This window comes from Monodon monoceros, unplaced genomic scaffold (assembly GCF_005190385.1).
Source record: "Monodon monoceros isolate NGI ecotype Baffin Bay Population unplaced genomic scaffold, NGI_Narwhal_1 Super_Scaffold_11, whole genome shotgun sequence".
Lineage (NCBI taxonomy): Eukaryota > Metazoa > Chordata > Mammalia > Artiodactyla > Monodontidae > Monodon > Monodon monoceros.
Window position 1 is genome coordinate 141,741,202 of NW_021703767.1, and position 25,958 is coordinate 141,767,159.

General features: G+C 44.3%; 1 protein-coding gene across 4 annotated transcripts in view; it reads left to right on the forward strand.

Annotated features, from left to right (window-relative positions):
• Window positions 1-25,958, forward strand: part of RARB (retinoic acid receptor beta) — a 190,048-nt gene that overhangs the window by 72,963 nt on the left and 91,127 nt on the right. For all 4 annotated transcript variants that reach the window (XM_029213603.1, XM_029213602.1, XM_029213604.1 and 1 more), the window contains exon 3: window positions 5,087-5,228. In XM_029213603.1, the coding sequence (XP_029069436.1) occupies window positions 5,117-5,228 (112 nt within the window). In that variant the 5' untranslated portion in view covers window positions 5,087-5,116. The remainder of the gene's footprint in view (window positions 1-5,086; window positions 5,229-25,958) is intronic.

Consider the following 25,958-nt stretch of genomic DNA (forward strand, 5'->3'; position numbering starts at 1 on the left):
TATACATTCTTTTTCATATTCTTTTCCATGATGGTTTATCCCAGGATATTGAATACAGCTCCCGGTGCTATACAGGAGGACCTTGTTTTTTATCCAATCCATACATAATAGCTTCCATCTGCTAAGCCCCAGCCTCCCACTCCATCCCTCCCCCAACCCCCTCCCCCTTGGCAACCACCAGCCTGATCTCTGTGTCTATGAGTCTGAAGAAATCGCAGTTGTCACCCCTACAGGTGGACGGGCTCTCCTTCCTTCGTCTTCAAACCTCCTCCTTGGCCATTTTCTTTGCCCACAGAAGCCCCCTCATCCTCACTCTCAAGCCATCCCAACTTGTCACTCCCTGGCGCGAGGACACACTTGGAGTCCCGGAAAGGTACAGCTGGGAGGGGTCTTGGAAGTAAGCCTCCAGCCCCTCCCTCAGGAGATAGTGCGTGAGTGCACCTAGCCCTGAGGCTGTGACTCTCCAAGCCTGCCCCTCTCCTTCCCTGTGGGGACTCTCCCACTGCACCCTCCTGCCCCCTCTCTCCCGTGGGGCTGCTTCTCCAAAGAGGACCAAATCCTTCATCCGTACCTACCCATCTCCTGGCTGCAAGAACTATCACACTTGAACTCAGTACTTTGCTTTGATGGAAAACTTTTTTTTTTTCCACTTAAAAATTTTTTTAACTTAAGTTTTATTTTGTATTGGAGTTAGTTTCAGGTGTACAGCATAGTGATTCAGTTATACATATACATAAGTCCATTCTTTTTCAGATTCTGTTCCCATGTAGGTTATTATGGAATACTGAGTAGAGTTCCCTGTGCTATACAGTAGGTCCTTGTTGGTTATCTATTTTATATCTAGTAGTGTGTGTATGTTAATCCCAAACTCCCAATTTATCCCTCCCTCCCCTCTTTCCCCTTTGGTAACCAGAAGTTTATTTTCAAAGTCTGTGAGTCTGTTTCTGTTTGAACCCAGTACATCTAAAGCTCATTTTACATGTAACAACTTTGGGATACAGTTTTGATTCCCAAATTATGAGGCTCCCAATTTTAGATGGGACAGATTCATGGCATTAAACCTCATTGAATCACAGAGTGAGAAACATGTTTATTTTCTCTGAATTCCTCAAGAGAAGCCTCAAAAAAAAAAAAGAGAAGCCTCAAGTCAGTGCTGATCTGTAGCTAAGTCTTGCTCCATTCCCCTTCAGCCAGGAGTGAGGTTTAGCAGAAGCAGAATCCAGCGAGAGTAAAATCACATCTGATTATTGTTTTGTTCGATTTCATTTTATTTATTTTATGAAGAATGCCTTCTCATATTGACAGTTGGTGCTGGTATTCAAATTGAGCCAGAGGTTAAAGGTTTCCATTTTAAATAATGTTAAAAATAAAGGAAGAGGGGGCTTCCCTGGTGGCGCAGTGGTTGCGAGTCCGCCTGCCGATGCAGGGGACGCGGGTTCGTTCCCCGGTCCGGGAAGATCCCACATGCCGCGGAGCAGCTGCGCCCGTGAGCCATGGCCGCTGGGCCTGGGCATCCGGGGACTGTGCTCCGCAACGGGAGAGGCCACAGCAGTGAGAGGCCCGCGTACCGCAAAATAAATAAATAAATTAAATAAGTAAATAAGTAAAATAAAGGAAGAGGGACTTCCCTGGCGGTCCAGTGGTTGGGACTTCGCCTTCCATTGTAGGGGTTGCGGGTTCGATCCCTGGTCGGGGAGCTAGGGTCCCGCATGCCTTGGGGCCAAAAAAACAAAACAAAACTGAAGCAGTGTTGTAACAGATTCAATAAAGACTTTTAAAAAATGGTCCACATCAAAACAAATCTTAAAAAAAAAAAATAAAGAAGAATCAACCTAAATAAAACATTAAGTAGATAAAATTTTGGTGACACGGGCTATGGTGCCACACGCACGCACGCACACACAAGGTCCTCCAAGCAGTAGAAACGAGGCTTACAGAACGGTTCACAGTATCTACTGTGGAGGAGGGTGGTTTGGACAATGCAAACCTCTCTTTGGCCTCAGAGGGCATTTCTGTTTACCCAGGCCATGAATAAAAATACCTCACAGCATACATTTTAGTCAGCAAGTATTCTACCCTAGTGGAAATGATTTACTGAAATTTAGACCTCCTCATGAAATCCAGCCCAAACTCTGATTTGGAAAACCAAGAAGTCCTATTTAGTTTCTGCTGTCATTGTTCCTGAACCACGCTGCCTGCATAATTAGTGACATATAAAGTTCTTAATTCTCTCTTCTTCTTTCATCCGGGTGTCAGGAGATTGGTTTCCTTTGTGCTCACTCACTAAGAATTTGCTGAACTGATTATTCAGTTTGTAATAAGTGGAGGTCACCTTGGTCCATACCTCACTTGCTTCACACCTGCAAAAAGACCAGATCTTCCATGTGTCAGTGTTACTTGACGGGAGAGCAGTGAAGTTTCTGTCAATTGAGGTTGTACGTCCGGCAGCCAAGAGTGTCCTGTAGGTATTCTTTGCAGGAAAAAATATGTTTGAGGTGACCATAGTGCACAGATTCTCTTAGAGCTTCAAAGTATTTATAACTTGTTATTTTAGATTCTGAGCATATTTGTAGCTCCAGAGGTACAAAAATAAACTACACTTTCTTGGAAAATATGTGTGTCTGGGATGTAAGAGGAGTTGCAACCTTAAACAAGATTTCCAGGCGTTTACAGTCGAACCATGCCAGTAAAAATATGTTTTCTTAGATGTTAAAATCCTAGGGTGCCCACGTAAATATCCTAAGCAATGTGTGTTACGTGAGCTTCCTTTGCTAATGTGCTTTAGCTTTGAAGGTCTTTAGTTCTGGCTCCTGGGGTGTTAATGTACTACAGGGAAAGTTGAACTCAGATGGCAAGTCTTGTTTGCTGTTCAACACAGTGGATGGTGTGCTTCCCACATTCAAGAGAATTGTTACTAACGGAGGTAAAAGTCACATCACAATTGATGAGGTAAAACTCCTTGCTTGTAATACTCCTAGCAGCGTAGAGGTTTTTGTTGGGCAATGAGAAAAGACAGCAGGTTTACCCATCACTCACTCTTCAATCATCTCTGTCTTAACAAGCACCACTTAATTTTCCGTTCTCTGCAAAGCTGTGTGGGGAGGTGGGTACGCAGAGAGGAGAAGCTGGGAGGAGACCCTGTGCTCATGGAGCCTGAAGTGTGATTTGTTTCATCAGTGTTTCCAAAAAAATCAGGATAAATTGCTTCTTCGGTCAAAATATAACTTTCCAAAAGTTAAAAAACAATACTTATTCAAATATGCAGTAAGCACATGTTGAAGACTTATTTCACTCATTAATGAGGGAAACAGTCAGATGACAAAGGTGGTTCAAAGAAGGATATGAAAAAAATAGGTAGGGAGGGAGGTAGGCAGACAGACACATAGGGTGATTGGAAAAAAGAATGCTGGAATAAGGTGGCAAAGTTAGACCCAACTGCTTAATGTCCTACAAGGCAATAAAACAATAATCTTTGGTTATATTTCAACCAGGCAGGAATCTTCGCACCTATACTAGGCACATATGATTTATAAGTTACCAGTCTTCTACAGTCTTTACAGAGTCAAGGTCCAGTCAATAATAAACAGTAAGTCAAAGGAAGTTACATTTCCCAAGACCGTTAGATGACTCGTGTAAGTTTGTCAGTCAGTGCGGCGTATGCATTGCCCGAGGGAACTTCCTGCAATGATGGAAATATTCTGTACATGTGCTGCCCAGTGTGGTAGCCCCTGCACGTGTGTGGCTGTTGAGCACTTGAAGGGATTAATCTCCAGAATTTACAAGCAGCTCATGAAGGTCAATATCAAAAAAAAACAAAACACAAACAACCCAGTCAAAAAGTGGGCACCATTGTAAAGCAATTATACTCCAATAAAGATGTTAAAAAAGAAAAAGTGGGCAGAAGACCTACATAGACATTTCTCCAAATAAGACATACAGATGACCAAAGAGGCGCATGAAAAGATGCTCAACATCACTAGTTATTAGAGAAATGCAAATCAAACTACAATGAGGTATCACCTCACATAGGTCAGAATGGCCATCATCAAAAAGTCTACCAATAGTAAATGCTGCAGAGGGTGTGGAGAAAAGGGAACCCTCCTGCACTGTTGGTGGGAATGTAAATTGGTGCAGCCACTATGGAGGTGCCTTAAAAAAAAACACCTAGAAATAGAGCTGCCATATGATCGAGCAATCCCACTCCTGGGCGTATATCTGGAGAAAAACATGGTTTGAAAGGATACGTGCACCCCAGTGTTCATTGCAGCTCTATTTACAATAGCCAAGACATGGAAGCAACCTAAATGTCCATCCACAGGTGAATGGATAAAGACGATATGGTACATACATACAGTGCAATATTAGCCATTAAAAAGAATGAAATAATGCCATTTGCAGCAACATGGATGGACCTGGAGATTATCATACTAATTTTATTTAATTTTCATTATTTAAATAGCCACACGTGATTCGTAGCTATCATATTGGACATCACGGCTCTCACATGCCATTAAATGAGCAGGCAATCATTTTTCTGCCTTGTTTCCAATCTTGGATAATATTTTTCTAAACACTTTGCAAATTAAATTGTGTTTTAAATATTATCACGAGAGCTAAATATGTAAAAGCATTTGGAGAAGACTCCTTTGGAAAGACCTAATTCTTTCACGAAGCATATAATTTCTTCTGCAAATGGAATGCTTCTTCTATTGGCTTTCTTGACAGTGGACTCACCTGATACTGTTCCGGCCAGCAAGGGAGCCACTTAGGAAGTTAAGCCTGTTTGGAGTGAACCCAACTCTGCGTTATGTTTTCCAAGTGAATTCACTTGGTATTCATTTTCTTTTAGCAAGATAATAACGGGCAAGTCCAGTTTTGATTAAAAGGGGCTTTCTGGTTTGCAGCAAAGGGAGAGAACTGACTATTCATATTTCACAAGGATTTTAAGGCTTAAATAAGTTAACTTTTCTGCTGCCATCACTTCATTACTCAGAACGAGCAGGCAATGCATTGATAAGGTTGGCTTTGATTTCTCATGAAGCTCAGTAGTTTTGCTTAATTTTCTCATCTTCTTGGTTGCTTGCAGGGGTTTTTCCGCAGAAGTATTCAGAAGAACATGATTTACACTTGTCACCGAGATAAGAACTGTGTTATTAATAAAGTCACCAGGAATCGATGCCAGTACTGTCGACTCCAGAAGTGCTTTGAAGTGGGAATGTCCAAAGAATGTAAGTGGAGTCTCCAAAAAATTCTTTTCTCTTTGCCTTATCTATAAATATGATTGCTCAGCCTCCAAAATCAAGTCGTGGAGGACGTCAGCGTGTGGAATTCAGACGTGACACGAATGATAGTTTGCCAAGGGGAGGTGTCAACAGAGATGACATGGAAATAGAACAACCGTGGGGATTTTCAGATACAATTTGAGTGGCAGTTGGTGAAAAGGCAGGCGCTGGGTGTCGTGGACAGCAGGCTTGTATTCCAGAGTGGTTACAAACCAGCTCTGTGTCTCTGAGCCACTGGTAACTGGTCCTAGAGCCACATGGAGACCCTGTTTCCCCATCTCAACAGTAGGAATAAAGAGTTTTGCCTGTGTTGATGAGAATAAAACGAGGCAAGAGGCATGTGGTAATAATGTACCCTTTTTCAGAGGGTCCATCGACCGTGGTAATAATGTACCCGTTTTCAGAGGGGAGGGAGTGTAAAACTTTTGCTGTCGAAGAAACATTTAGAAACTTGGCATGTTGGCATTTTTCCAAACTCGATTCAGCCCCACTCCTCCAAACAATTATTCACTTGATTAATTCAGAAGAGAACATTTGAATAGATTAAAAATGAGTGGTCCATAATCATTGGCTTGTGGGGCTTTGAATTATACATGCAGAGTACATATACAGGCAGAGTACATACAGCACCAAAAAATCACGAAGGGAACGAGAACGTGCCAGGCGCGTGGCCGGGCCCAGGCAGGTGTAAGGAAGACGCAGGGATGTGTGCCTGGTTGGGCGCTCAGTGGAATCGCTGCCCACCTGCCCCCACTACGTCCTGACACTTGAGCACCTGAGTGGGGCACTGGGCGGGGCGCTCTGAGGGGCCCTGGAGATGCTAAGCCACGCCCACTGACCCCTACGAAAGTGAGACGAAAAGCCACAGTCCGACAGCGGGGTTTGAAGGCTTTATGTCGGTTAGACGCTCTTGGATTTTGGAACTGGGACGTGTGGCCATGGGAGCGAGGCCCCTGGAGCCGGGCAGGGCTTCCCTGAGAGTGCGCAGCTGGCCGACGGGAGCTCTGCTGGGAGCTCTGACTTGGGATGTTTCTTGGCGGCCTGCCCAGTGTCTTTCCTGCCCCTCGCCTTTCCTAACTCTGCCCAGGGTTTACATAGGCTTTTCTACGTCTTGGGTTTCTACTCCTCAGGGAAGACATCAGGGTTGGATCCATTCGTTTGACTCAAGCCAATCAGTATAACCTGTCCCAGCCACAGTCATTGGTTCATGGCGAACGTGTAACCTAGGCTGGTCCAGTGAGAATGAGTTCAAGACTCATGCTCGTGACCCATAAAAGGAAAAAAATGGTAAATCAGACTTCATCAAAATCAGAAAATGTCTGCTGTTCAAATGACACTGTGAAATTAATGACAAGCCAAGCCACAGACGAGGAGAAAATATTCACAAATCAAATATCTGTTAAGGACTTATATGTAGAATAGGGAAAACCTCTGAAAATTCAATGATAAGGAAGGAAATAACCCAATTTAAAAAACTAAACTAAACTAAAATTCAAAATTGCCAAGATTATGAAAGACAGACAGACTGAGACATAACAGCTAAGTGCAAGGCATGATCCTGGTGACCCTGCAGTGGAGGAAAGCTACCTATAAAGGGCATTATTGGGACAGTTATTGAAATTCGAATATAGGTTGTCAATTAGAATATCACATTGAATCAACTTTGTATGTCCTGACTTGGATCACTGTGCTATTGTTACATAAGAGAATGTTCTTATTCTTGATATGTGCCACTAACTCTCCATGGTCCAAAAGGGCTGTGTGTGTGGGCAGGGGGGGGTGGGAGAGAGAATGAAAGAGAGGAAGAAAATGTGGCAGGATATTAAGACTTATGAATCTGAGTAAAGGGATACACAGTGAAGGAGTTCCTTGTGCTATTCTTGCAACTTTTGAGCAAATTTGAAATTGTATCAAAACAAAATTACTAGAACAAAAGACTCATGCTTAGAATGTTGGGGCAGAAGTGTCCTGCCTTCTGATGCATGTGAACAAGGAGACGCAAGTGTTCTCCAGCCCCAAGGGAGGTCAGCTATAGGACAGAGCAGGCTCTGTGGATGGAAGAATGGAAAGACAGACAGAACTCGGGCCCTGACTGGCATCCCTGAGTTGCCAAACCCACCACCCCTGGAACCTCTGCCTCCGGATGGTTTGCTTCTCTCTGCCAAGGACTCACGAAGGCAGTTGAGGCTGGGGTCTTATTCATAATTAAGGTCCCGATGAGCAAGCTTGGGGTCACCAGACAGGGATGCATGCTGGGTATGCCGTCCCTTCTGGGAGGGTCACCTCCTCCAGGTGGTTCTGTTGCCCGCATCTCAGCCAGGTCCTTTGATCCCCTCCAAACTTTAGAGCTATTGAATGACTCTTTCCTTCCAGATTGAGTTGGTGTAGTACATTCTTGGTTGTCAAAGTACTCATAGCTTTGGGACTTTGAAATGGTAAATATTCGTGGTGTGTGAAAAAGCATGATACCTAATTGTATGATCTTAATTACATAAACATGGATGCTTAGTTGTGTAAATACAGAAATGAGACCTAGAAGGACACATCAAATGGTAAACTGCTCGGAATTACGGATGACTTTGTTTTTTGCTTCTTGTGTTTTTTGGTTTCCTATTATGCACATGTTAACTTTTAAGAAATAAATGTTATTTTAAAAACCTTTTAAAAAAAATCAATGAATGTGAAGCTTTGAAGCTAATCTTTACTTAGCTCAGTCCCCAAACCCTAGCACTAATGAGAAAAGCATGATATTGCCCTGAAATAGACAAATTATTTATATGTATAAGCGAGACTCACAGGATTATCCCCCTAACTCCCCATTTTTGGTCTGACATTCTGTAGATGTGGATGTTACACTGCAGTTCTGTGGGAGAATTTCAGTTCAGGCTAAAATTATAAATGAGTAAGCCAGATGTGGACTGGGGGTAAATCAGTACTTTTGCATTTATTTTGCGTGGGCTGGAGACCCATTTCCTGCTTACATTACTTAAAACCCATATCCTGCTTCTCTGTAAAAACTGGAAAGTTGGTTGCCAATTAAAAAAAATAATGTTTACACCCACAGGAGAACTCTAGTTTCAACCCTCAAGGGACTTGTCACCTTAATTAGATTTAAAAATATAGAAATGGGAAGAAAATGGGATCATTATGCCCAAGTAAACAAAAATAAATATATTTTCTTCAGAAGGAAATTGAAGGGGAAGAAATATCCACTTGGAGTACAGTGACCGAGAGTCTAATAGAAAATTTTTAAAGTTGAAACAGAAGGAAGCAGGAAGATATGAGAATCACTAATCAATTATACCACAGTGCCCACCACTGAAACAAACCCAGGAGTAACAGAGACCCATAGGACGGTGCAGCTGAAAATGGATCTTAGAGACTGATTTTCACTCACCTCTCTCCTTTGACATACGAGTACATCAGGACCCAGAAAGATGAAACGCTCTTCCCAGCAGATCCCCAACTGGCTAAAGACAGAACCAAGCTTACAGCTCACATCTGCCACCTCTGCTTGCCATGCTTCCTTTGCAGCACCAAGATTAGCAAGGTTTGCATTCCATTGGGGCCAGAGGTCATGTCACTTCACGAGTATGTATCAGAACCCTTTGGACGCAAGGGGCAGAAAACCCAGCTCCAACCTGACATAAGCTAAAAAATCAACACATGTCACTGGATGACACGACTGGATCCAAAGGCTCACGTTTGTTTTGGGGGCATTCTCATCATTCCTCTTCATTTCTCAGAGCTGGTTTGCTTTTTTTGCTGTGTTGGTTTTGTTTCTGGGAAGACTTTCCAGATGGCTAATACAGATGGCCAACCAATAGCCTACCCGGCAGAAAGAGAGAGCCTCAGATCCTCTGTGAGTGCAGGACTTTGGGGTGTTGGGGGCTGAATACGGTGATTGGCTAGTTTGGGATCGTGTGCCCAGCCCCGGACCCACCCAAACCACAAGAGCCAAGGGTGTGGAAGAAGTGTTTCTTGGTGGGAAACCAGAAAGTCAGGAGGCAGAAACAACTTCATGTTCCCCACGAAATATCGTCTCACAGCGCTGTTCCCAGTACGTTCTTATTCTTTATGCTGTGGGGGACAAGAAAGAAAGAAACCTGAGAATCATCCCATGGTAGCCGCTGACATAGACGCGGTGTTTTCTATGGGCCAGGCACTGCATTAACCTCTTGTAATACTTCATACCATTTGATCCTCATAACAACCCTGTAAGGTAGGTTAGTTATAATTCCTCTCTCCCTCCTTTCCAGCAAGATGTGGAAGCTGAGGCACAGAGAGGTTAACTTACTCAAGGTAACACGGTTGGTAAGGTGCAGCCCTGGGATCTGGGCCCAGGGAGCAACATATACTGCATGCCGTAAAAAGCAGCCTTGAAAACTCTGGGTTTTATTGCCAGTGGTTAATAAAACAATAATTACACTCCTTGCTACGTATTAGAGATGTACGCCCTGGAAAATCATGTGCAAATTTAATTTTCATAGATCACATTTGGTTTTAAAAGTATAAGGGGATGTACTGGTAAAAGAAATCCTTTATTGTGTGTCCCGTCAGCAAAGCATGATTATTTCTTCATTTTTCTGTTCTGTAAATGCTGGTGGGTATGCCTTATATTTTCCAAGGGCTTTGTACAGTAGGGGAACCTTTTTTGTGGAGGAGTAGCTCTTTGTCAGACCATGGGATTTGAAAGCGGTAACAGTAAGGGGAAAAAAATCGATTTTCAGCTGCATTCTAACAGCAGTACAAAAATTTATGAAGAACTTGGGGAGGAAGCAAAGGAAGTAACACGACTCCCAAGTTGAGTGATGAGCTTCTGCTGGTGGGTGGGAGGCTTGTAACCGTGTCAGGCAAGGAAAGTGTGTAGCAAAGCCCTGAAGTAGGAACAAGGAAAAAAGGATCAACAGTAAATGAAGACACAAAATTTGGGATTGTCAATGAGCTATGCAGACAAGCTTATGTCCGTGATGGGGAGGGAGCCAGTTGAGACCACGCTGCTTGGAGACCACAGGAGCTGACCACACGCATTTGAGTCAGTTATGGAAATCCCAGCGATAGTTCAAGTCTTTCAGCCAGCGATCCTCAGACTTTTAAAAAAGGGTCCAATAGAAAATGTTTCGGCTTTGTGGGCCGTATGATGTCTGTCTCGGTTCCTTAACTCTGCCACAGTAGCACAAACGCAGCAGTAGAAAATACGTGGACAAAGGGGATCTGCCTGTGGGCCGGTACATCTTTATTTACAAAAGCAGGTGTAGGGCTGGGTTTGGCCCGAGGCTTGCAGGGGCTCCCCCAGTGGTGACCTCACCCCCAGCTCGCCCCCGCCCACCGTCCCCTGCTTTCCTCCAACGGACCGTCACCCAGCTTCCAGCTGCCCTGGAGCCTGAGGACCCGTGAGCCTCACACCTGCACGCTCCGGCAAAGGCTGTTCCCTGGGGTTGGGTTTCCACTCGTTTGTCCGAGGAACTGCAGGAGTTTGCTGAGATGCCATTTGCTCTTGGAAGCCGCCCCCGGACCCCACCCCACACTCCCGGCAGAGTTATGCACTCTTCCCCCTGCGCTCCCTCGGGGCTCTGGACATACGTCCAGGAACCACAAGCTTATAGCGCGAGGCTCCCTGGCTTGATTATAAACTCCTGAACGGCAAGCGTCCTGTCTTCCTCACCTTGTAGGCCGAGAAGCTAGCACGATGCTTTCCTCAGCGAAGTCAGAGTGGCCAAGTGGTTTGTTTACTTATTTATTTATTTTTTATTGGAGAATGATTGATTTACCATGTTGTGTGAGTTTCAGGTGTACAGCAAAGTGACTCAGTTATACATATACACATGTCCACTCTTTTTAAGACTCTTTTCCCATATGGGCCATTACAGAGTGGAGTATTGGTTCCCTGTGCTCTACAGCAGATCCTTATTAGTTATCTATTTTATATATAGTAGTGTGTATATGTCAGTCCCAGTCTCCCAATTTATCCCTCCCCCGACGCTTACCCCACCCCCCGGTAACCATAAGTTTATTTTCTACATCTGTCACTCTATTTCTGTTATGTAAATAAGTTCATTTGTACCATTGTTTAGATTCCACATATAAGGGATGGGTGGTATTTGTCTTTCTCTGTCTGACTGACTTCACTCAGTGTGATAATCTCTGGGTCCTTCCATGTCACTGCAAATGGCATTATTTCATTCTTTTTTATGGCTGAGTAATATTCCAGTGTATACATGTACCACATCTTCTTTATCCATTGCTCTGTGGATGGACATTTAGGTTGCTTCCACGTCTTGGCTATTGTAAACAGTGCTGCAGTGAACATTGGGGTGCATGTATATTTTCGAATTATAGTTTTGTCTGGGTATATGCCCAGCAGGGGGATTGCTGGATCATATGGTAGCTCTATTTTCAGTTTTTTAAGGAACCTCCGTACTGCTCTCCATAGTGGCTGCACCAATTTACATTCCCACCAACAGTTTACGAGGGTTCCCTTTTCTCCACACCCTCTCCAGCATTTACTGTTTGTAGACTTTTTGATGGTGGCCATTCTGACCGGTGGGAGGTGAGATGCCTCATTGTAGTTTTGATTTGTATTTCTCTAATACTTAGTGATGTGGCTGTATTAAGAGATGACCAAACCCAGCATCTCCCTAGCTTTCCATCGTGAAAAGTTGTCAGTCACAGAGCTATTCAGCTGTCACTCACTCACTTCTCTGCTCCAGGCCCAGAACAAGTTATGCACCTTCTCTGGGGCTGTATTTTCTACCTGGATGCGAGGAGCATTACTGTTGACTGACAGCCTGGGCGTGATGTGAGAATTGATGCTTTTCATCCTGTTTAGACAACAGTGTTTCGTCAGTCAGCTGCCTCTTGCCAGTTGCCTCTCCTGGAAGACGTCAGATCTTCTAGTGTGTTCGCTGGGCAGACTGTTCAGCTGAGCAGGCATCCTGTGTGACTGTGCACGAAAGGCCCACTGAAGGTGGAGAGGCTGAGGTGGACAAGGGATGGCCGTGGGATTGCGGCTCCCTTTTGCCAAACCTTGGTGATACCGACCAAGGTTCTTGGCCTCCTCAATCAGTAGAAATTTACTAGAGGCCAGACAAGAAATCCAGGCAAGGCTTTACTGGGGCCCCTGCTGCAGCAGAGGGGAGCGAGAACAAGTAACAGGTTCCCTCGCTCACTTGCCCCCTGAGTGGGGGGGTGAGCTGGTTCCTTATATGGGGTGAGGGTAGGGGTGTGGCCAGAGGTGTGGCTTAGGTGGTCTGCCCGCCCCTTTGGTGGTGCTGAGTGCATGGGACATGCGCAGTGCCCTGCTTTCGCTCCAGGCACTTCAGAAGTGGCAGCTGGGTTTTGGGTCTTTTTGTATCTTGTGCATAATTTTGTCCCAGCTGTGCATGCACACAGCTATTTTTAGTCCCTTATAGTTTCTTTGTATTTTGTTGCTGGAGCAGAGTTTGTCCAGGTGCAAGCACTGCAGCAAAGGGTCCCAGGTCCCAGGTCCCAGCCTGTCTCATTGTCAGTGAAGTTGCTCACAGACAAAAAGCAGAGGTGCAGGAACAGGCTGGACTTGGGGGAGGAGAGTGGGATATGAGAACTAGCCTGAACGAAGACTCGTGAGCTGTGATGAAGGGGGAATTGTGGCCCCTGGTGCCTATAACATATGCCGGGTTCCCTGAGCCTCTGGCCTTCAGGTTGGGCGCCCTCCACCAGTGTCTGTAACAAAAGATGTTAGGGAAGGTACTGAGGCTGTCACCCCCTTCTATTTCTTCTTTCCTTTCTCAAAATCGCTGGCTTTTAATTTACAAAGGACCCTCTTTACATTCTCTTTGAGCTTATATTTATGTAATCCATGCCTTTGAGTGGTAGGCAAAACACGTCTTTTGATTTTGTGTGAGAATGCTGTTCGGTGTTTATTTCACAGCATTTTTTTTTACTATGACAGTTTCATAAGTGTTTTTGTATAATAGAGCAATTGAATAATCTCTGAATTTATAAGAGTCCCTAAGCATTCATTGACAACTTCTCATTTGGGGCATATTGAGCTTAAAAACAGCTTTTTATAAAGTCTCTAAATTCCGATTTATACTTTAGATGTGAATGTCCCCATGGGTGGGTTGGGTGCCATAAATGTGCTTTGTACGGACACTTAGATACTTCCACGAGAGGCTTTTGTTGTTCTCTGTTTCTCTCATTTCCCCTTTAGTGTTAAACTTAAATTAAAACAAACCTTTTGGATTAAAGGCACTTAACCTCAGTTAAAATCACTTTTCTTGGTGCACAAATTATATTGATGTGCTCGTTGGTTCTATGGCTGGATTTTGCTGGCTTAATAACGAGGAGATTCATATTGTCGGTTGCCTTGTGTACTTGGAAAATTACATAAAAATCACCATCAGGTCACGTGATGTCTTTCGAATTTCAGTTTATTTCTTCATTTGTTCCCATGTCGTAGCCCATTACTGTGTTTCTGAGGCTCACTGTGATCGTTTTGCTCTGTTCAGCAGAGATGCAGCATTAACCCTGCCTTCCCCCCGCCGCACACAAATCCCCGAAAAGCCCCTCCCCCTCAGCCCCGAATTAAATGAAAGACTAGAAACTTTGTATTTTTATACCTAAAAACGTCATGGAAGCTGGAAAATAAAAATCTGCTGCCCCATTCCACTGACCACATGTTCATGTTTTCCCACATGTGTCCAAGAGATTAAAAAAAAAAAAAAACCCACCAACAACAGATTGCCTTTGGGCACCTGCAGGCGGTGATGTCCGCGCCGCCGCGGGGCTTGCAGCCCCTTAGCACTCAGGCTGCAGAAGAAGTATTCAGATTCCTGCAGCTTTATGAACACATCATCTCCCCACAGCCTGGAAGGGGCACGCTGGGCACGTTGTCACCTTAGAAAAAGGAGACGTTTCCATTATGCAGCAGGACAGAGCAGAGGAAGGAACAAAGGGCTTTGAAGGGAGCCTGAGCTGGGTTCGAATCCGGCCCTGCTCGCGAGCTGTCTCGTCTTGGGCAGGACGCGTGCTTTTGCTGCAGGGCCCGAGCTGAGCCCCAGCGTGGGCAGCCTTGCTGGCGGGTCTCGTGCCTCGGACCCTTCGTGGCACATGGTTGGTTCTACATAAAGGACACCTGTTCTCTTGGGTTTTTCCTCTGCTGCTGACACAGGCTCTGTTCTCTGCTGTGGCTGTCACAGCTGGTTGTTATTTTAATAACTACCACCTTGGTCCTCCTTCAAGAGGCAAGTGAAGGGCGGAGGCTCTGTTCGTGTTGAATTGTTTACGATGCTGCGGTTTAGATGTATGGCCCCGAATATTATGTCACAGCACTCAGAAGAAAGCTTGCAGACATAGTTTCCAAAATAAATATCCCCCTTCCTTGGCTACTGTAAACTTCGAGGCAGGTGGCTCATCTGCCCGGAGATGCTGGGACATGTAATCAGAGAACGGGACAGGATCCTGGCGTCATGGAACCCTACTCCATGGGGAAAGCTGAACTAGGGTGTTGGAAAGGATGCTCTCCTGCATCGTCAGCTCAAGGTGAGGCCTTGCGGTCTCTCGCGAGGTGCCGAACCCAAGCCAAATTTCCCCCGAGGCAAAGCCCCCTCCCTCCCAGCATCCTCCTTTTTTTGCCCACATGGCACCTTCCATCTCTCTGCATTCTTTTTTTTTAAGATTTTTTTGATGTGGACCATTTTTAAAGTCTTCATTGAATTTGTTACAATATTGCTTCTGTTTTATGTTTTGGGATTTTGGCCACCGCGAGTCATGAGGGTTCTTAGCTCCCCGATCAGGGATCAAACCCGCACCCCCTGCATTGGAAGGCGAAGACTTAACCACTGGACCGCCAGGGAAGTCCCTTTCCAAATCCTCTGTTTGGGACTTTGTGGCCTGCCTTTCCCCTGGATCCATATTTCCTTTCTTCCAACCAAATCTTATCACCTTTCGGCCTCTACCCCAGCACTGCCTTTGCCGTCAGCCATGTGGGTGATACGAGCACAAAGCGCTTTACCAACAGCAGGGTCTCCCAAGACTTAGGGTCATCCCATGTGCTGGGTGGGGCAGGAATAGTATTCTGATCCTCCGTGTTCCTGAGATTCAGAGAGGCTGATCCCTGCCTAAGTCACGGTGCTGGCTTCAGCCCACGGGCCCAGTTCCAGCCCCTGGATCTTTTCAAGCTTCACTTCGCTTCTCTAACAGTAAAGTTCTTATGTACATTTAATGTTACAAAGTTTTCTGTATCTTCACCCATCTTTGTTCCCAAGGCACATATTCTATCATTTACATATACGATTTGATTTGATGTATGTACTAGTTTAATACATTATTTCCCCTAGTGTAAACTCTGCCCACAGTGATGTGAAACATAATTTAGGGAGTGCTGAATAATATCAAATCATACGGTGGTAAAGTTATTCCCTTTTCAGTCAATATTCATTCAGTCTTTTTATTGCCAGGGAGAAAATCCGAGTTTGTTGCTGGTACACCCTTAATTAATACCTCATGAACCTTTGCTCCCCACTGTTTTTAATAGAGAGGACAGGCAACTGTCCCTAGTGAGAAGTTGTATTTATTTCAGAGGTGTGCAAACTTTCTGAAGTGTCCAGATAGGACATATTTTAGGCTCTGCAGGCCACTGGGTATTAGTTGCCTCGATTGCAGCGTGGAAGTTTTATGAAGGAGCATGGCTTTGTTCCAGTAAAACTTTATTTAGTGAAACTTTATTTACAAACAGAGGCAGTTGACCTGAAAACACTGTCTGTGTTTTACTCTTACCTCCTATTTACGGCCAATGCTACTAGTTTCCCCCGTGTAGTGGTAAAATCCAGTTCTCTAAAATTTATCTAACCAACAAATTAATTTAGGCAGAAATCATCAGAGGGTACTGGCCTGTGAGCATGTGAAAAACCGTGAAGGTAGGTGTGGACTGAAGTTGGAGAAACGGTGGCTTTCTGTGTCAGCTGGTCAAGTGTTCTTGCACCTCGACAGGAACAGAACAGCATCTGGGCAGCTTTGGCCCCTCCAGGGCCCTGGGCCTTGCTAGTTGGTCTGGATCCCCCTGACCTGCCTCTGTCCAGCCCTCTCCCCACCCCGAGCTGTCCCCCCCCCACCAAAGTGGAGGGTATGGGCCCTGCTTTGCTTGCATCCTTGGGTTCGTCCTGTCCTGGTGCAAGGAGGGGGTCGGTAATGGGTGGATCCGCGGCAGTGGGATTTCAAGCATCCAGACCACCTGGAGCGGCAGCGGGAGACGCCAGGGAGGCCGCCAGGGTGGTTTACTCGCGTCCCTGCCTCTGAAGAGCAGCATTGTGGTGGGAGAACTGACCCGAGGGGCAGCTGCGGTTCAAGCCTCAGCCCAGCCCTTGCTTAGCTCTGTGCCATCTCGGGCAGGTTATCTCACATCTCTGTGCCTGCGCTTCCCGGTCTGTAACACAGAGACAATCGTAGTACCTCCCTCAGATGGCTACTGTGAGGACAAACGGATTAATCTGTGGCCAGGACTAAAGACATTCCTCAGCTAAGTGTTGGCCCTTGGTACTCGCACCCTGCTACGGTAATAACCCAGCCCGGCCCCCGGAGAGCAGCCCGTGTGATCATCAGTATGGCCCTCAGTGTCTGTACAGGACAGCTGACACTCCTCCCAGCCCAGCGGTTCATTTACTCAGAGCAAGGGGCGCCCTTCAATGCGACATCTGTCCTTGCCGCTCAGAGCCAGCCCCCATAAAGCAGAGTGCTGGCACTGAGCCCGGTGATCCTGTGCCAGGAGCCACGGCCCTTCGCCACCTGCAGCATCAGCTCCATGTGAGTCGGCGTGGGCGACTCCGTACACACAGCCACTCAGCCTGCCCGCCCGCCCCGTGCTGGCCTCTTGTCCTGCTCCCCAAAGACCCCCACGTGAGCTGCCTCGGGCGGTACTGTCCCCGCCTTCCTCCCCCTCTGTGCTAGCCCACCTCCCTCCTAAGTGTGCCCGTACGCTCCTCCAACAGCAGGGGCAGGTGGGGGGGCGTTCTCACCTCCCCACAGTGTGACATGCTGGCGGCACCTCTGTTGGGTGACTTTCAATGTCAAACTTGTTTTGAGTTTCAATGTCAAACTTGTTTTGAGTTCAGGAGGTAGGTATGTGTGTGTGTGTGTGTGTGTGTGTGTGTGTGTGTGTGTGTGAGAGAGAGAGAGAGAGAGGGAAGGAAAGAGAGAACAACAGGTGTTCCCTACACGGGCTGGGAGCATCCTGAGGACAGGCACAGAGTCTTATTTGGGTCCTCAACTTAATGCCTTGTATTTAATACCTAGTTCTGGAATGGATTAGAAGCAAAGGGTACTTGAGAAGTGGAGATTCTGAATCAGGAACTTTGGTCTTCCCAAGAGCTAGAGATTTGAATCAATATACAGACATATTGAGCCTGGTTTCCCTTTTTTTTTGCCCCCTCCCCTAATTCGCACCCCATAAATACTAGCCTACTGGCCCTTTCATGACACGAAGTCTTGATATCGTATGTTCCGTGGTGGATGCAACCAGATAGAGCTTGTAAATAGGTCCTAACAGAGAAGATTTGCTTTCTCTCAAAACTGTACACACCTAGACACCATATTTCATCCAATCTATAATTTGTTAAGGTGCACTATAATTTTATGTACCGCTAAAAGGAAAATAGCGCTAATTAAACTAAGACACAGCAAGGATTGTAAGACAGGTGGCAATTTCAGAGAGAGAGAGAAAGAGAGGGAGAAACCAGATCTCAGCCCTGTAAGAAAAGGAAGGATCTCACATTCTAGGCTGGAAATATCCTATGTTTTCATCTGGAGCTATTTTTCATTCGGCTTTAAATAGATATTGATGGTAAAACCTCAGTGCCCAAAGACAATCCCCAGCACAGAGAGTTGGCTGAGTTAAGTATGCAAGTACTTCTAAAATAGCCAGCAGAGAGCCCTTTGTTTGGAAACAAATGTCTCTGTGAAAATAGCAACCCGAGATTCGCCTGCAGCCCCTGTGTTCTGGGTGATGAGCGCGGCCCTTTAAGTGTCCTCTCCCCGTGACAGCAATTCTCTGGAGGGTGGCCATCTAAATTGCTCCATAAATCCACGCACACAGTTCAGTCTGGAATTTGCTCTTCCTGGAGTGGGATTGAGCACTTCAACCAGTCTGCCATCGCAGAGTATTAACTATCACAATTAGGTTATTTCTCCCTTTAATACTGGAAAACAAAGAGTTGCTTTGATCTGATTGACTGGATTGATAGAGACAGGTGTCTTTTTAGTGCCGGCCCCGAGGAGAGAGCACTCTGTTTCCTTAGAGAAGAGATGTCTTTGCCCCAGATTCACACTTGACTGTTTTAACACTTCACTTCACCAATATAATGTACCTCCGTGATTAAAAAAAAAATTCTGATTGTTTTATTTTCAAAATGATTTTAGGACAGAAATGTCCTGCTTTGACGTTGGAGGATGCAAGTCCCCCCGTTTTCTTGGCTTGTTTCTTTTGGAGGTGTTCAACAACATCGTGGGGTCAGACTTACAAACAGTATTTTGATTCAGCAACATAGTTTAAATCTTAAAATAGAACAGAGGAATTTCACTGGTGTTTCAAAATAGACACACTCAGGAGGCAGTCATGATACAGTGCTTCCAAAGGAAAAGATGAAAGTTGCTTCTAGGACTTCCCCGGTGGCACAGTGATTAAGAGTCTGCCTGCCAATGCAGGGGACATGGGTTCAAGCCCTGGCCCGGGAAGATCCCACATGCCGCGGAGCAACTAAGCCTGTGCACCACAACTACTGAGCCTGTGCTCTAGAACCCGTGAGCCATAACTACTGAGCCTGCGAGCCACGACTACTGAGCCCGTGAGCCACAACTACTGAAGCCCACGCACCTAGAGCCCGTGCTCCGCAACAAGAGAAGCCACCGCAGTGAGAAGCCCATGCGCTGCAACGAAGAGTAGCCCCCGCTCACCGCAACTAGAGAAAGCCCGCCCGTGGCAATGAAGACCCAACGCAGCCAAAAATAAATAACTAAATAAATCTTTTAAAAAAAGTTTCTTCTAGTAAACGCTGTCAACTCCGGGATTTAATGAGGACAGACAGAGAATCAAGTGCAAGCTGTAGTGCTTGAAGGATTCCCACTTTGTGTCCTGGAAGTGGGGGGACAAAGCGCCGGAGCAACTTTGAATGGAAACTTGGCTGTGGCACCCTTGGACTTTGAGCTTTCAGAGATGTGAAAATACGCAGCTCCGAGTGTACTCCTGCCCCCAGGAAGGGGGCATCAGGACCTCCTCCTGTCTCCTGGGCCTGAGGCAGCACTTGGAGATGGCCTTACCCATGTCCCCAGGTTGATGACAGGATCCGGGGCTACAGAACGCAAACCCCAGTGTGTTTTTGCAAGTAGTGCCTTTTTTGTGGCTCTGTGTTCCCGAATAATAGAATTTTATGTCCATCAAATTGAACAGCGGTGCTTTACTCCACCAGGAAGGCTTGCACTCCACCGTTCGTTGCAGCACTTGCAGCACCGTTCATTGCAGCATAGCCAAGACATGGAAGCAACTTAAATATCCATCGACAGATGAATGGATAAAGAAGATGTGGTACATATATACAATGGAATCAGCCATTCAAAAGAATGAAATAATGCCATTTGCAGCAACATGGATGGACCTAGAGATTGTCATACTGAGTGAAGTAAGCTGGACAGAGAAAGACAAGTATCATATATCGGATATATGTGGAATGTAAAAAATGGTACACATGAACTTATTTACATGACAGAAGTAGAGTGACAGATGTAGAAAATAAACTTATGGCTACCGGGGGGTAAGAGTGGGGGAGGGATAAATTGGGAGATTGGGACTGACATATATATATATCACTATATATAAAATAGATAACTAATAAGGACTTACTGTATAGCACGGGGAACTCTACTCGATACTCTGTAATGACCTATATGGGAAAAGAATCTTAAAAAAAGAGTGGATATATGTATATGTGTAACTGAGTCACTTTGCTGTACACCTGAAATGAACACACATTGTAAATCAACTCTACTCCAATAGTAATAATAAAAATAAATAAATAAAAAGGATTAACAATACCAAGTATTGGCGAGATGTGAAGCAGCTGAACTCTCATACGGGGCTGGTGGAAGTCAAAGTCAAGCCAAAGTTTGGAAAACTGTTTGTCAGTATCTACTAATGGTAAACATACCGGTGTGACCCAGGGATCCCACTCCTGGGAAGAGCCTCAGGAGAAGTGAGTGCACGGCCTCCCAAAATACACATACGAATGTTCACAGTGGCTTCATGCATGAGAGCCCCAGGCGGGAAGCAGCTCCTGTGTTCGTCAGCAGTAGAATGTGTAAACCAATTGTGACCTATTCAAATAACGGAAGACGCATAGCAATAAAAAAAGGAACTAATGACTAGTAAGTGAGACAGCATGGGTGAATCTCACAGACACGATGTTGAATAAAAGGACTCAGAATAAAAGAGAATATTCTGGATAGTTCCATTTGGATAAAGATCTTAAATGAACGAAATTAATCCAGGTGCTAGAGATGACAGTGGTGGTTACCCCAGGACTCTTGTGGATGCTCGATGTCCTGAACATTGATTGGGTGTGTACATAGCTGTACGTGTATTGTTTTACCTCCGTCACAAAGAAAAAAAGGCTGAAATGTGGAAGTAGGGTTGGAGAGGGCCCTGGATGGCCAATCCTTCCTGTGCATAGAGACATTATCACAGATGAGAAGTGTAACGTCCTCTTCTTAGAAGCAACCTACGTGTCCATTGACAGAGGAGTGGATAAAGAAGATGTGGTATCAATACACATACACAATGGAACATTACCCAGCCATAAAAAGAATGAAATCATGCCATTCACAGCAACATGGATGAGCCTAGAGACTATCCTACTGAGTGAAGTAAGTCAGAGAAAGACAAATACCGTATGATATCACTCACATGGAATCTAATTTTGTAAAAATGACGTAAATGAACTTATTTACAAAACAGAAACAGACTCACAGATTTCAAAAACAAACTTATGGTTACCAAAGGGGGAACACGGTAGGGGGAGGGATAAATGAGGAATTTGGGATTAACATATACACAGTAATAAATATAAAATAGATAACCAACAAGGACCTACTGTATAGCACAGGGAACTCTGCTCAATATTCTGTATTAACCTATATGGGGAAAGAATGAAAAAGAATGGATATATGTATATGTATAACTGAATCACTTATCTGTACACCTGAAACTAACACAACATTATAAATCAACTCCAAGATGAAATAAAAAACGAGAAGGAGAAGAAGAATCCTCCGCCCTATAAGACACTAACTTTTCTTCAGGAGTTGTTTAGGCCTCTCTTCCTTTGCCTTTTCCTCCAATTTGGGACCTTTTCCACTTGCAGCTCTGAACACTTCTGGAGCACCAGAGGTGGGATGTTATCCCTGATTTACTCTCAGTCCTCTGAGGATGGTTATGTAACACCTCTAATCTCATCAACCCAGCTAACCAGCTTTTCCCTTTGGTGCCATGCACTGCAAATTAATAGCCCATGGATCCATTTACAGCTTGTTGTGTTTTGGAAAACTATTTCAGCCATCAGATAATAAACAGCTTAAGAAGAACTGTTATTTTTTTAATGTTAAATTATCAGTAGTGTCCAGTAAATTCCTCTCAGGAATGTAATGTAATCCAAATGTGATTTATGAACCAGTGTTGATTCTAGTTTAATAATTAGTTGCTATCCCTTTTTTCCATGTACCGGATTTTTTTTTCCATAAAAAAAAAAATCAAAAGATGTCTTTTCATTTTGATTCATCCACTAAAGGCAAATGGGACTTTAAATGCGTAGGTGATCAGATTGACATTGGTTTACAGGAGTTAACAAGAAGGTGTGGCTGGTAGAATAGACAACCTACAGGTTTTTTTACGGCCACCAGAGTAGTTTCTCTGTGAGGCTGTTCACATTTAAAGAAAAAGTTCTGGATTTACAGAAAGCCCATCTTAATTTCCTTGTCCTTTTTATTATTTTTTTGAATGTTTAATATATATTAATGACAGAAGAGAAAATAGTAAAAATGACAAATCCTGTCCTAATACCAGTTGGCAGAATATGAAGAATTAATTCAGCTTCTGAAATTTAAACATAAAGAGATAGACTTTGTGGTCTAGTATGTTGGCGTATTAAAAATTTGATTTAGGATATGGAATATCACATATCAAAACTAATGGAAGTTTTATGTCGCCCCAACCCTTTTTATAGAGATATACTTCTCTCTCAATGCCGTCTTCAAAGAATGCAAGGGAGTTTACAAAAGTATTGTTAAAAAAAAAGATTACAACTCAACAGTAAAAAGGCAACGTAATTGAAAAGAGGACAATGGATTTGCATAGACGTTTCACCAAAGAAGGTACACACATGGCCAATCAGCACACAGAATGACAGTATGTTTATTAGTCGTCTGGGAAGTGCAGATCAAAATCAGTGCGTTAACTGCTTCACATCCACATCACAACGATAAACAGTAACAAGTGCCGGCAAAGACAGGCAGAAATTTGAACCTTTACACACGGCTGGCGGGACCGTAACATGACGCAGCCACTTTGGAAAATAGTTTGGCAGTTCCCAAAAAGTTAAACGTAGGGTTACCGTGTCACCCATCATTTCTATTCCAGGTATGTACTTGGGTAAAATGAAAACATGTGCCCCACAAAGACTTGACAGAAATGTTCATTGCAGCATTATTCATAGCAGCCCCAAAGTGAAAACAACCCAAATGTCTGCCAGTTGATGAAGAGACAAAAAATGTGGTCTCTCCATACAATGGAATGTTAATCAGGCATAAAATGTAGTGAAGTACGGGCGCATGGTACAACACGGATGGCCCTTGGAAATATTATGCCAAGTGAACGAAGCCGGACACAAAGGCTACATAATGTATGAATCCACCCAGGTAAAAAGTCCAGAATAGGAAATCCATAGAGACAGGAGGAGAGAATAGATATCTGTATAACTTATCACTTGCTCTACATCTGAAACTATTATAACACTGTAAATCAACTATACTTGAATTTTTAAACATTTTTTAAATTAAAAATTGAAACGTAAAGACAGAAGGTTTATGAGGAGTGGCCAGAGGCTGGAGCAATGGGGCAATGGGGAGTGGGTGCTAATGGGTTTCTTTTTAGGGTTGGTAGTATTACAACTTTGTGGATATATCAAAAACCACTGAATCACACACTTTAAAAGGTCAGTTTTATAGTATGTGAATTATATATCAATTTTTTTAAATGACAGGATTTTTTTTTTTTTTTGCGGTACGCGGGCCTCTCACTGTTGTGGCCTCTCCCGTTGCGGAGCACAGGCTCCGGACGCACAGGCCCAGCGGCCGTGGCTCACGGGCCCAGCCGCTCCGCGGTATGTGGGATCTTCCCGGACCGGGGCACGAACCCGCGTCCCCTGCATCGGCAGGCAGACTCTCAACCACTGCGCCACCAGGGAAGCCCTAAATGACAGGATTTTTTAAATGTTACGCAGACTGACTTAAGGGAAAATAGGAGAAACCTTGGAGTCAGATTAGTGCAGTGAGGTGCGTGCAGCCTAGACAAGGGTTCTGGTGACCCTAGTTCTGGTGAGACTAGTGGAGCAATAAAGGGATGCAGTCAGTGGCAGGGTCCTTGGCCTCCACGAGATGAAAACAGCCTCATTGTTCAGCAGAATCTCAGGTTTTCCAGATAGTGATGTTAGAGACGAATGACCCCATGGGGTTCTTCTCAAGAGGGTCCTGGGAGGTGTCATTTAGGATGTCCTTGACATTTTTCGTTGTTCTTCCTTGGGACATCCCTCCATGTAGTTAAAGCTCATCTGTTTTCCAAATTGGAATCAAAAGGGCATAGAAGGGCAAGGCAATCTTTATGACCCTAGACCCCAAAAGAAATAACTGGACACGACATTGAAGGTAGCAAGATAAAGACTGTCTGTCACACAAAACACAAAGCAGGGGTCATCTCCTCCCCTCGTTCCCTGTCAGATTTTATCATTTAAAACTCTCTGCTCCAAATCCTGCCTTTCTGGATGTCTCCTCAGTTTTGTTTGACTTCCCTTTCTCAGGCAAAAAACTACTATATCTTAGAATGTTTTTCTCTTTATTAAGGTATAATATGCGTATCTTAACGGTACAGATCTTATGTACTATGTAGTAAGTTTTGATAAAGGTAAACGTCCTTCTAGCCACCTTCCGAGTCAAGATATTAGAAAGGGACTGTGTGGACCTTCTGGGGTTGGAACATTCCGCATCTTGATCTGGGTGCTGGTTACACTTAACGTGACTGTTCTGACGTCTGTCACCAGAGGTGAGTTTTGCCTGTTGAACTTCCTGTGCGTGGAATCATACAGTCTGCACTCTTCATGTCTGGTGCCCTTCATCCGTCATTATGTTTGCAGGATTTTCCCATGTTGGTGCACGTGTTGGTTATTTGCTCCTTAGTTTGCTGAGTGGGATTCCATTTGCTAGATGGGCAGTTCTCACCTTATTGGGTATTTGGGTTGCTTTCAGTTTGGGGCTACTATGAATAAAACTGCCATGAGCATCCTTGTACATGCTTTGTGGGGGACATAGACACTTACTTCTGTTAGGTAAATACTCAAGAGTAGAGCTAGTGGGTCATAAGGATGCATGTGTTTAATTTTGTAAAAAGTGGCCAGTTTTCCAAGGTGGTTTTACCTACAATTTCACACTCCATCAGCGATGTATTCTTACCAAACCTTGATATTTCAGTCTTTTTAATTTTAGACATCTGCTAGGTATGAAGTGATATCTCATTGTGGTTTTAGTTTGCATTTTCATGATCACTAATGATATCACATTGCTTTTTAATTTAACAAAAGCTCAATCTGTTGTTTTTTTAATTTTTAAAATTTATTTATTTATTATTCTTGGCCGCATTGGGTTTTCATTGTGGTGCACGGACTTCTCATTCTGGTGGCTTCTCTTGTGGAGCACGGGCTCTAGGCACGCAGGCTTCAGTAGCTGTGGCACACGGGCTCAGTACTTGTGGCTCGCAGGCTCTAGAGCGCAGGCTCAGTACTTGTGGCGCACAGGCTTAGCTGCTCTGCGGCATGTGGCATCTTCCCAGACCAGGGCTTGAACCCATGTCCCCTGCATTGGCAGGCAGATTCTTAACCACTGTGCCACCAGGGAAGTCCCAATCTGTTGTTAAGTTATAAAAGATAAAATAAAATTATGCACGTTTTGATCTCATAGTTGTTAAAACAAAGTTTGGAAGATATTGCTCAAAATGTTAAAAGCTATTGTTATATTCTTGTTTGAACTTATCTGTATTTTTATTTTATTGTGTAACATCAGGGTACATTTGTTAGTCATGTGAGGGGAAAAGAAGAAAAACTTGTTTTTTAAATTCTTATTTTATATCAGAGCATAATTGATTAACGATGTTGTGTTAGTTTCAGGTATACAGCTAAGTGATTCAGTTATACAGATACACGTATCTATTCTTTTTCAAATTCTTTTCCCATTTCGGTTATTAACAAAGTACTGAGCAGAGTTCCCTGTGCTATACCATAGGTCCTTGTTAGTTATCTGTTTTAGGAGAAAGGCTTTTCTTTGAAAAAAAAGAAGAGGTTAATTCTTTGACTGAGGTAGAACTTCCGTTTTCCTAATTGTCTAATACTTCAG